This window comes from Hippichthys cyanospilos, chromosome 1 (genome assembly GCF_059441005.1).
Source record: "Hippichthys cyanospilos isolate Australia breed blue-spotted pipefish chromosome 1, RoL_Hcya_1.0, whole genome shotgun sequence".
In the NCBI taxonomy this organism is placed as follows: Eukaryota; Metazoa; Chordata; class Actinopteri; order Syngnathiformes; family Syngnathidae; genus Hippichthys; species Hippichthys cyanospilos.
This window is the reverse complement of record NC_142369.1, coordinates 9,663,701-9,675,482: the sequence shown is the minus strand read 5'-3', so window position 1 is coordinate 9,675,482 and position 11,782 is coordinate 9,663,701. Positions and strand designations below refer to the sequence as shown.

The following is an 11,782-nucleotide window of genomic DNA, read 5'->3' as shown; positions in this document are numbered from 1 at the left end:
ACACACATTGACATTACACACTTATATACACGCACAGATAGACATTAAAGACACACACGCACATTGTCAAAAATTGTGCCACATTCACACGTACAGCCACGCACACACTCTTCCGCGAATACGTAAATGTACACACCTCTTTTTACAGATAAATGAGCATATATACATTCACAAATTTAAAAATTACACTCACACACTTTGACACTTTGACACCCAACTAAAACATACACGCAGGCAGACGCCATGTGGGATTTTCGGTGTTGCTCGTGCTAGAGAAAAAGTCAAGTTCCGCAAGACATCATCAAAAGTCACCTGCATGCGTGCGCGTTCGGGGGAAGAGAGCGCGCACGCATCACAAGGATGACAAGGACCCGTCCTTGGACTTAATGGATCGTCAATGACAAAAGACATGCACGCACATTCAAACTGGGATAAAGAGAATGAGAAAGCTCGTTGGGAACTCATTTGAGGCCCTTGTGACCTCGAGGCAGCTGAGCTTTTATTGGAAGGTGGGGGGGGGGCATTTGAAAAACATTTAACCCAAGAAAAACAAAACAGCGCTGAAAAAAAAAACGTTTTCAGGGCAAATATATTATCTGCATGAGATAACTACTCACATGAAAATACAACAAATCGTCCAATCATGCGTCAAAAGTATTCTTTTAAAATTGATAAATAATTTCCAAATGCATGCAGCCATTCAAAAAAAATGCAAGTAACCCTTCAAGAAATACAGGATGACTTCTTGTGAATAGTTGCCGGTATGAACTGTTTGCATGCGTGTCCAAATCGTCAAGGTTACGCTCATGCACAGGCGTCTGCTTTTTGGACAAATCAATAAGTCATCATGGCGGTCCACAGTGTGTTTTTGTTGTGTTTTGGGTTGTCCTTGTACATTTGATGGGCGTCACACAAACATTTCGGCTGCCCGATGCGCGAGTGCTTCCTTCCATCTTCACTTTTTAGAAACGTTTGATGGCATCGTCACAAACGAGGAGATTTTTGTCATTAAATGAGCATTTTGTGTCCATTGATGAGACGCAATTGGACATTTTTCGAGGACCATTGAAAATATCTGAGACTCGATGACAAATCATGACATTTTACATGATTGTTTGTGTATTAAGAAAACAAACATGCAGGCAGCTTTTTTTCTGCAAACTAGCTTAAAAATCCTGAATTAAAACAGATCTTTTTTAAACGTTCATTTTTTTATATCATACAAAAAATATTTTGATTAAAAAAAAATATTGCACGTATTTTTCCAAATGGAAAACAAAATTTTGTATTCAGCGCGAAAAAACAGCTGTGTGTTTCGTTCTGGGAAAACGTATGAAATTTTAAATCAAAATGTTACTTTTCTCCCAAGTAACATATCTCCAATTTACCTGTTTATTCTACAAGTAATACAGGTAGAGCCTTATGATGTCAATGAAAGTATGCCACGCCTACTTTTGGAATCCAGGATTTGCACAAAATCATGGAGCATTGGAGGGCCTTATCTCATGTTTTGCGGTAGGTAATCTGTAAATTGTGACAGCTCTGTATTTCAACCTTTTCTACCAAAATATGTACTCAAAAGGTCAAAGTTTGGTCAAATTGATTCAATTTTGGGTTGGTTCTTTTTGACCAATAAATTAGTTATTTTTTAAACATAATTCGTTTTAGAGTGAATGGCCTTTTTCCTCGCAAAGGAAGAAAATTCAGTAAAAAGTGTTGTGTTATCGGAATTTTTTTCATGTTCTCTTTTTGTTGTTTGGGGCGTTTTTAAACCCCATTCAACTATTTATTTTAAATTGAGTTCTTCCATATTCTTCCCTTTGTAGCATAATTTCACGTCACTAGTAAATTCATCTTCATTTTTACGCCTTTTTTCTTCAAATTGGCCAAATTTTCAGTCATGAATTAATTTAAAATGACAGCAAAGAAAGTGGATGATTAAGTCTTCTGAATAGACAGCGCTCCCTACTGGTCTTCGATGTCTCCTGCCAGCATCACACCTGATTTAAATAATCATCTCATCAGCAAGCTCCGCAGAATACTCCTGATAATTTGTATCAGGTGTGTCAAAGGGCAGAAACAAAAAAATGGACACAATGTCTCGTTTCATGATTCAAATGTCCCACGAGAGAGACATAAGTCCAACTTGTCCATTAGGAGTGGATAAAGTAGAAAAATGCCACCTGTCAAGTAGCTATTTCTTCTTCCTCACATCCTAATCCCACTTCCTGCTTCGTCTCCGCCTCCTCCTCAAAGCACCCAATGGCATCCAAGGTGATGAGCTCCTCTTCCTGCGCCTTCTTCCCTCGCACCTTTGGGGATATGGGCACATTTGTTGGTTGCGCAAATGGCACGTGAGCGGGCGGACAGACGATCTCTGACCTGTTGCTTGTGCTTGTCTGACTTCATGTGCTCCACAAACTTTCTGGGTGTCTTTAAGTGACGGCGGCAATCTGCGCAGAACGGCCGCGATGCACGTTTACGGGCCTACATACATACACATACAATACATACATAGACAGATTATATATACTATAGCGTTGGGGCGCCCTCTTTTGGTTGTTATGTACGTTCTTTTACTGAGCAGAAAAAACGGAACTCCCGTCTTAGTGATTGCGACCGCCCAACCAGACACACACCGTGAAAAAAATAATTTACAAGATTTATAAACATATTTATGAAATTATATTTTTTATAACTTAGTTCTTCCAAGTAGCTTCACGTTCGCAGCATGATTTTTACTGACTGTATAAATATATTAGCCGTTAGCTACTTGTGTGAAATCAGTCAGCGAAGTGTATGAAATATTTTACAGGTAAATCCAGTAGATAAAGAATATGAACAAGATTTACTGGAGGTCAAATTGTGTTGTTCTAAAGCAAAACAACAAACAAATTACATTTGCCTTAACACTTTGATGTCAGAAGGGGGATATTAATATTCATAATTCGGAAATCTGACCTTGTGTTGTTTGGTTCGTCGATGGCTGATGACGTCATCATTAAAGTGACACTGACATGTATCGCACCAGCGGCGCCGTCTGCTGGACAAATATATTCACACTACATAATCACAGAGCAAATGTGTGAGCATGCATGTGTGGTCTCACCTGTTTGGGAGCGTGTGTGTCATGACGCTGACGGAGTGTGTGATCTCCTTCCATTTGGTCATATGATCAGAGCTTCTCATGTGCTCCGCAAACATCTGAAAACGCACACAGTGGACACACAACCACGCGGTTGTAATTGGCCTTGGAAATGTCTCTTTTCAAGTGTCGGTCACGTAGCCATTCTGGCGTCCTCACCTGCATAGAGGGACACGTGACCCCACACATGTGACAACGAAGCCCCGCCCCTGGCGACACCTCCTGCTTGCCATCCATTTTGAACTCGCGACTGTCGCCACATTGCTGAATGGTCACCTTCAAGGTACACGAGCTCTGGGAGTGCAAGCACACGCACAACCGTTAGGCACTCAAATTAACGTTTTCTGCATTGCAAGGATGTATGAATCACCTGGGGAGTTTTTTTGGTGTCATGACTCTGTGCTGCCTCCTGCTGCTCAGGAGGATAAACTTCATCTGAAAGCAAGCACACATGTGGACATCAGTAATGGCCAAAAGATCCAACATGTTAGCAGCAGATATTTGCAGTTTATCGGTACTGACGGACTGTCTGTCTGCCAGCGAGCAAAGCATTCTGGGAGGCCTTTCCATTCAAATCACCAATGGGCACATTGACTATTACAATATTTAGCTTGAGAAAAATGGACCAATGGCTGAAGATTGACGAACCAGCAAAAAAAAGTGTAAAATGCTTACCCCTGGTTAGCAGTGGCACAACTGGATCATCGCTTTCTCCTGTTGGTTGAACATCTAACCCCGTGACCTCCTTGCTATTGGTCAGCATGGCGACTGGTTCTGATGTGTTAACTAACACACACACGCAGACACGTCATTATACTGCAAACAGGACAATTAATTTCATAAAAGCACTGCCGAGTTTGCAATTTTGTTGACCATTGATGTTCAAGGAAATATTCTATTGGGAGTTATATATTTAAATGTTATAACCCAGATGTGCAGAATATGAAAACATAAGAAATCACCGCAGTATTCAAAAGAAAAACAAAACTTTGAAAAAGATCAATACTTGATCTATATCATCTTGTCGTGTCCTAACGTGACGTTTTTATTGAAACAAATATAATGAATTGACACATTCGTAAATTACAAGGACGCCGAAACTTTGTGATATGGTCATAGTTTCCAAAAGGTTATTAAGTACATACGGCGTGATTAAAACTGCTCGCAAACAAGGGCAATAATATTTAGTGGCATGTTTTTCTATGCGGATCTAGGCTAACGGAAATTCGTGTTCAGTCCACCGAAACGCTTTCTCGGTTCTGACAAACGGGCAGCGTCAACATGCTTTACATACTCGACGTGACTTAAACAGAAATTGTTACCTTATTTTGAGCGTGCCCGATGGTCAAACTCCCGCGGCAGCTTAAGTGCTACATGGAAACATTCTAGCTTTTTCTTTTTGGAGGGCGGCTGGCATATTACCATTTAGGTGCACTACCGCCATCTAGAGGACCGGAGTGAGAAACACAAGGTTGCACGCTCCAAGCATTGCCTCTACATAAATCTGGTTTGGTTGAAGTTTTTGGTTGTTACTTCTGTCGCAAGAGGACCCTCCGATTTATTTTTCTTTAGCGACTTTTCTCAAGTCACTGTCGCCAGTGTTATTTCCAGTCTCAGACTGGCTGCGTACCTCACATCTGCCAGTAGGCTAAGTTCCATTTTTAGAAAGCGGACAACTGACAAACTGAAAATTGATTCTTCTTTTCATTCCCTCTTGACGCCCCAAACAAACACTTCCATACAACACTGCTTGCTGTGACAACAAACCAGCCAACAACAGAAAGTGACATCATGAAGCGGTATGTGTAAAAATAGCTTTATTGTACTATGTACATGTGCATTATGGAATGCTAGTAGGCGGGGCTTGTTTTGCAGGACGTTGCTCATCATCCTGTTCTTCTCGTTGTCGTTTTCTTGATGATGATGGCGTTGACTCTTCCTCCTGCCATCAAAAATGATTCTCATTGGCTGGCTGAAAGTGGCACCCTAAGTCTTTGTTTACTCTAAAATTGATTTTTTTTTAATTCAAACGCACTAGTGACATTCATTTGTTACATTTTATTTGGTTAGCAAAATTATTTTTTCAATTTTACTAATTCTATTTGTTAACTTTAGGTATAACCATGTATTTAGTAACATAAATTCTTCCGCATTGCACCATTAGCTCTTTGCCCCAGCTTGAGCTAGCATCTTAATTCGAGTCACCAATAATTAATGTACTCGCATTAATGTTAATTAATGTAAATAATTAATGTAATCGCTAGTTTTTAGCATACTTTGAAGCGTGCTAACATGCTAAGGAAGTTAGCATTTCCTCACAATATTCTGCTGTTAGTGAACTATATGAATGTCTAGTTACCATGGCAACGTGCTCAGCATCAGCAGGTGGATACATCAGTCGGTGCGCTTTTTCCAACATCGCGGGGTCCTACACAAATACACACACACACAAACACACACACACACACACACACACACACACAATCCTGTTTTGGACCTCCATCAGGCTGTTGATGATGATGGCGGCGGTTGTCCTGACAACTAAAAGGACCTGCATCCAGGGATGCTGGAGCGCCTCGTCGATGCTCATCCTGTTGGCGGGCGATACCACCAGAAGCTTCCTCACCACGTCTTTGGCTGTCACACACACATGAGAGCGGATCATGACAAATGATGATGTTGATGAAGAGGATGACGATGAGGAGCTCACCTTGGTCAGACACATTTCGCCATTTGGCCGGCAACATCGTGAACTGGCCTTGCGTGATCTGCTGGCTCACCGACAGCTTTGAGAAGTTCTCGTGGAATGGCGGGTAACCGCATAGGCTACGCACACAAATGTTAACACATGTACACACATTAACACCTTACATACACAAACGCGCAATGCAAACACTGACGTGTGAACGTAAACACACAACCAAACTCTCACATAAAAATAATATATCTTTTTTTAAATTTACTCTTATTACACAAAAATAAAAGTACATAAATGGACACAAACATTAACATTAAACACCAATCCCCCAACACACACATATAAACAAAAAACATCTTCGCAAACAGCCATACACAGGATTTCAAAAAGCCAGAAACATTCACACAAACACATAGACAGGCCTCCAAATTACCAAACAAAGAGAAGCACGCCGAGGCTCCAGGCATCAACTGGCAGGCCGTATCCGCCGGTTGTGGCATGCGTCAAAACTTCTGGTGCTAGGTAAGACGGCGTCCCACACAGTGTCCTCAACAGGGCCGCCTCCTCTAGGATCCGAGACTGATTGAAGTCTGTCACCTGATACAAACACATGCATGGGTCCTGCGATTTTGCTCAAGTGTCGCCGCGACAGCGTGCGCCAACCTTGATGAGACATTCGTCCTCGTGTGATGACAGAAGAATGTTTTCCGGTTTCAGGTCCCGGTGGATGATGCCCTGGCTGTGCAGGTACTAAACACACAGAATACACTTGTCTTGTAGGAATGCCCATCTCCCTCGTGAAACTCACACATGCTACTATAACCATGGCTCTCCCCGTGAGACCACAGCCAAAGGGAAGGGAAGGGATAACAGTACAGTTATTGGATAAGGTTTAATGATTTAAGATTTAAGTGAATACATGTATTGCAGTAACATTTGTCTTAAATATGTTCAGTCATTTTGAATTGGAAAAATTCAGATACCCATTCAAAAAAAAAAAAAAAAAAAAAAAAAAATATATATATATATATATATATATATATATATATATACACACACACGCACTGTGTACACAGTAAAACTCCTCTACAGCGAAAGCTGCAAGAACAAAAAAATCCCCCAAATCCACGCGTCCTCATACAAATAAAAAGCCTACTGTTGCATGATACGAAATGTTTTTTTTTTTCCTGAATTTGCGCTGGGCTGAAATTCACTACGCTGAAAAGAAGCCTGCAGGAAAAGTCTAGCTTGGTTTTTACTTGACGCGCCGGCACACGTTTTGCAGCACTGCATACTCGGAGAGGCTTTCCCCCACAGTCAGACGATATTCTCCCATACTATAGGTGGCAGTAAATGGATTCTACAGCATACAAACAACACTACTCTATAACAAAGGTGGAGAATTCGAGTAGAGTCAAACTATCGAAATTCTTCCCAGCGTGTTTTAACAGACTCCTCATCTATCCCCAACGTGATGCTCGCCAGGAGTTGTTTACTGTATTTATATCACGTATACATTTTCAGACGAATCATAGAGGTGTTTTTACCGGCAAAAGTCAATAAGCAAATTAAATAAGTGTGTGGCTGTCCTCTCACCTGCACGGCTTTCAACATTTGGTAGAAGTAAAGCTTAGCTGTGGCCTCGCTTAGCTGCTGTTGAGATTTGAGACGATGGAAAAGCTCGCCGCCCTCCATCCTGTTAAACGACGCCATTAGCAAACGCACGCAAAGGCAGGTGCGCTGGCACGCACACAACTCACAATTCTAGCACGATGAAGTAATTGTCATCTGTCTGGTAGAAGTCCTCCGTCTTAATGAGGCAAGGCTGAAGACAAAGCACAGGGGGACAATAAATCAGGGGGACGTTGTCTGACCAGACGAGTTTGAAAAAGAACCATTGTTTTTTTCCCCCAAATGATCCCTTCCTCCTGTTTATTTTTAAAACTAAAAACATCAGATTTATTAAGGTTCTTTTTTAATCTTTTGCACTATTATGTGCTACCACTTAGACTTGCAGTCATTTAAAAGAATACTCAACGTATTCAGCAATTTTTGGGAGAAAAAAAAAATACCGTTACACGATCGCAATATTATTGATTACCAAATAAAACAAACAAGCTCACGTGATCAATCCTTTGCAGAATTTTTATCTCCATTTCAGCATTTCTCGTAGCCGTCTGGGAATGGATGAGGACAGAGGTCGGATGTTGAGCATCAGGGGGCGGAGTCAAGGAACGGAGTATACTCACTCCTTCAGACTTGAAGTTGTTCTTGTTGATGATTTTCACCGCGACCTTTCTACACGTGGACCGCTCGAACGCCAGCTTGACCTCGCCGCACACGCCCCTGAAACGCATCCAAACAGGAAGTGACATCAGGCCCGCAGGAAACGACACCACAGCCGAGCACACTCACGTCCCGATCCGTCGAGTAAGCAGGTATTTGTCACGAAGCTCCCGGGGTAACGTGGACTCTTGGTCGGACATCAGGTCGATGAAGACGAACACTGCGCAAGACCGCGACGTCGTCATTAGGGCCGGGGCGCTCATCGTGGCGATGTCCACCGCAACGACTTTTACCTTTGTTGCGATTCTCCGACAGCGCCAGGACGGCGTTGTTGACCAGAGGAAGTTTCTTATTGCGTCCGATCTTGTTCCCGTCAATAAAGGTCCCGTTGTTACTCAGGTCCTGCACGAACACCTCGGTGCCTTCCTGGGGTCAGGAAAGGTCAAGTAAGGAAAGGTCAGGTCAGGAAAGCAAGGAGCCTGAGCTACCCTGTAGATCCTGAAGTGTTTCTTGCTGTAAATTCGGAATCGTAAGGATCCTTTTTGATCGGGATCGTCCAAGACGTAATTACACTTGGGGTCTCGGCCAAACAAATACTCGTCCTCCACGCAGTCTGAAAACCAAAAGACACACAAAATGATCGCGACAAACATTCAACACATTGAACATAATCAATGCAGTAAACTAAAAGAAAAGGACAATGCGAAAAATTACTGTGATGACATGGCATGTGTTGAATGTCCTAACTCAACCATTATGTTATGGCCACACCGCAGTGCCAAAGCAACCTTTCTCATATTAGCGCTTGTTGCTATGCAACCAAACAGAAAGTAGCCAGCAGGCCTCTTCTTGCTAGTTTGGACATAAAACGGCCATATATGAGGTGATAGAAGTGAAGCATCCGTGCCAATGTTAAATTTGATTTTAAGCTAACAAAGAATGTAACTAATAATTATCTGAACTCATTTACTAATTACTAATTTAACTCTTTCAGTGCACCAAGTGTTATCGGAAAGGGAAACATCTGGAGGGCCAGTATATCTAGCATTTCCACTCATCTTTCAAAGCCAACAGAATCTTGTGTGCTATGTCAATGTAAATGTGGTTGATATCATATGAAAGATTGATTTCCATTCCTTACTTAGAATTGCATATAGGTTATGTTATGTGTGTGGAAATACTGCCATCCAATGGTCACAGCTGTCACTACAGTGCTCAATTGGGTTAGGTAAGTATTAGTCAAGGGTGTCAGCTAACCTCCATATGAAAGTATTTGACAGTAATGTTATTATTTATTATGTTTTTGCTATATCAAAAGATGACAATTCTCATCCATCGCACTAAAACAGGTAAAATGGATCTTTGACATGATAATAATAATCAGCTGATTATTTTGTGAATTAAACGATGTAGATTAAAAAACATTTCCAATTCCACAGTTAAAAAACAGGGCATCATATCAGATTGGCAGGGGAGAAAATGTACAAATATAAATTAATTCTGATTTGGTTATATCTGATCCCTAAGATTCATCAGAAAATCGGCAAAAATGTTGATTATTGTTTTCCAAAACCAAAAAAGGGTTTCAACTTGCCAATGTCTGATTTTGTGAATCAGAAGGGATAGAATGATGATCAGCCAAGCCAATTTATTGGCCCGTTTTGAAAATCTGACTAAAACAGTGGTTCTCTTATCTTTCAATATAATATCACATACACCTTGGAGTGCCTTCACGTACCCTCAGGCTTGCATGCATCCCCATTTGAGAACCACTGCAATAAAAGATCAATATAGAACTGTAACTTCTGGGAGCAAATACTTTTTATTTTCACTCCATTTTAGAAGAGATGCTGATGACCCTGAAAACTCTCTGCATGTTTTGTTTTTGATTGAAATTAAAACAAAGATAAGGCGAATACCGTGAGCGCAAAATCCAGGCTGCATGGGGAGCAGGCGCCCCCAAGGTTGACTTTCGAGCTCCTCCGGGACGGACGGTAAGGTGAGAGGAATTGTATCCACACTGCTCAGTGTTCCTGAGCCGCTGGATGATTGGCTGCCTGATGTGGGGCCGCTGGAGTTACTGGAGGAACCCTGTGACTTTGACTGGACCTGCGAGGGGGACAGCGTGGACCGCGGCTGAGAGGAGGACTGGGGCTGGTCCCCCTCATGTGGAATCTCTTGGGACATTGGATCCTACAAATTGGATAAACATATTTTAAATACAGAAAATGCATCGATGAATGTTAGACAATAAAAAGACATATGTCTAAATAAAGCCTTGTTTGGCATAATTCCAAATGTGCCTAAATCTACTTAAGGTCTCCGTTTTGCAACATTGAAGTATTAAAATGAACTGAGAGCCAGTCTTTTGAACGGCTATTTTTAGTAGTGATGTCAAATGGTCGACTTGTGCCGAGCACTCGAGGCAGATGTATCAAAATATGTTGGTGAGGTGTCTTGTTGTTCCCGGTGGGGAAAAAAAAATAATTAATCACCTGACCGCAGAAACGAGGCATTCTTATGTCTCGAGTAAGTTTTTTTTTGAACCATCTCACTCCAGGTGGTCAGTTAATTTAATAAAGATCAAGGGGCAAGATCTCTTATGTTGTAGGTTACTAGAGAGGAGCGCTTTTGCACCCATTATGGAGTTAAGAGGGACAGCGATGTAACATTAAATTATACGCATTAATTTCCAATTGCATTTGGTATAGTTATTCATTCACACACAACAGACTGAGTCTAGGGATTCATACAAAAGTTGGTTAGTGTGCATAGTAATTTGTCGGTTGCTCAGTCAGTTACACAAGCATTTTATACAATTATCATCATCAGTTTCCTGTTGCACAAGCGTTTCATTTTTCACTTTCTAAAACTGACACAACAGTGCCTTAGTTTGAATGATTCTTCAATTGTTCTTTTTAATGTAAATCCAATATAGTTTTATACATATTGACTGAGATAGAATTGTATCGTGTAACGTTGACTCGCCACAGATTTATTTCATACGCTTCTAAAGCACTCAACACAACTGCTTCAAATTGATTTAGTGGTTCAATAAGCTTTTTTTTCCATTACTATTTTTTAGTTAAAGTGATGGAAATAACGGTTTCCGTCGCTAACACTGAAATTAGCCGACAGGATTGGCTGCTGCTAATGGCGTCACCACAACACCACGCCCATCAAGGGGGGAGGGGGGCGTCTCCTATGACCGCCCATGCGGACGAGTCTGGAGGCGAGCATGAGACTAATCCCATTCGCAAGTAAAGGAAGCTTCTGACAACAGTTCGCATGGGATATAAATTTGTGAGCAAATGTATCAGAAAGCCTCTGGAAAGTCTCCAAAATGTCCTCTGAAAAGGTGCCCTTTCCCCCACGGCCGAAGTTGGTCCAAGAGCAGTTATCGAGGCGGCACGTCGCTTAAGCGACCCATAAACAAGCTAACAGGTTCCAAATTTTTCTTGTAGGCCCGGCTAATTGTTAAAAACGCCGATGCCGAACTAAGCAAGGGAGGGCAGAGCATCGTTTTTTTTACCTTGCTTGGTGTACTGCACACGCGAGCGTCCTCTTCTTCCGGTGCAACGCGCGCTCGTCGAGTTTAAGCTTGAACCTCACAGGAAAGACAGGCCTCGATTTCCTCTTACGTCACGTGGCTA

At 41.7% G+C, this 11,782-nt stretch overlaps 2 protein-coding genes across 3 annotated transcripts; both read right to left on the bottom strand.

Moving 5' to 3' along the window:
• Nucleotides 1-461: 461 nt before the first annotated feature.
• ciz1b (cdkn1a interacting zinc finger protein 1b) lies at nucleotides 462-4,546 on the bottom strand. 2 transcript variants are annotated; one of them, XM_088428343.1, is made up of 8 exons: nucleotides 4,468-4,546; nucleotides 3,821-3,931; nucleotides 3,516-3,580; nucleotides 3,305-3,439; nucleotides 3,110-3,204; nucleotides 2,962-3,043; nucleotides 2,383-2,487; nucleotides 462-2,312 (listed from the first exon to the last, which is right to left on the bottom strand). In XM_088428343.1, exons 2-8 carry the CDS (start codon nucleotides 3,906-3,908, stop codon nucleotides 2,187-2,189), a joined length of 696 nt encoding a protein of 231 aa, XP_088284469.1. In that variant the 5' UTR covers nucleotides 3,909-3,931; nucleotides 4,468-4,546; the 3' UTR covers nucleotides 462-2,186. The 2 variants fall into 2 exon arrangements, with proteins under 2 accessions (XP_088284469.1, XP_088284477.1); XM_088428351.1 differs by having other exon boundaries at nucleotides 2,962-3,040.
• A 399-nt stretch (nucleotides 4,547-4,945) lies between these two features.
• On the bottom strand, nucleotides 4,946-11,766 carry chek2 (checkpoint kinase 2). The gene is made up of 15 exons (XM_088428030.1): nucleotides 11,662-11,766; nucleotides 10,049-10,322; nucleotides 8,618-8,742; nucleotides 8,423-8,555; nucleotides 8,259-8,349; nucleotides 8,093-8,189; nucleotides 7,967-8,020; nucleotides 7,604-7,668; nucleotides 7,440-7,539; nucleotides 6,507-6,593; nucleotides 6,277-6,440; nucleotides 5,856-5,971; nucleotides 5,697-5,782; nucleotides 5,505-5,573; nucleotides 4,946-5,087 (listed from the first exon to the last, which is right to left on the bottom strand). The coding sequence occupies exons 2-15, from the start codon at nucleotides 10,314-10,316 to the stop codon at nucleotides 4,986-4,988; spliced, it is 1,557 nt and encodes a 518-aa protein (XP_088284156.1). The 5' UTR covers nucleotides 10,317-10,322; nucleotides 11,662-11,766; the 3' UTR covers nucleotides 4,946-4,985.
• Between the last annotated feature and the right edge of the window lie 16 nt (nucleotides 11,767-11,782).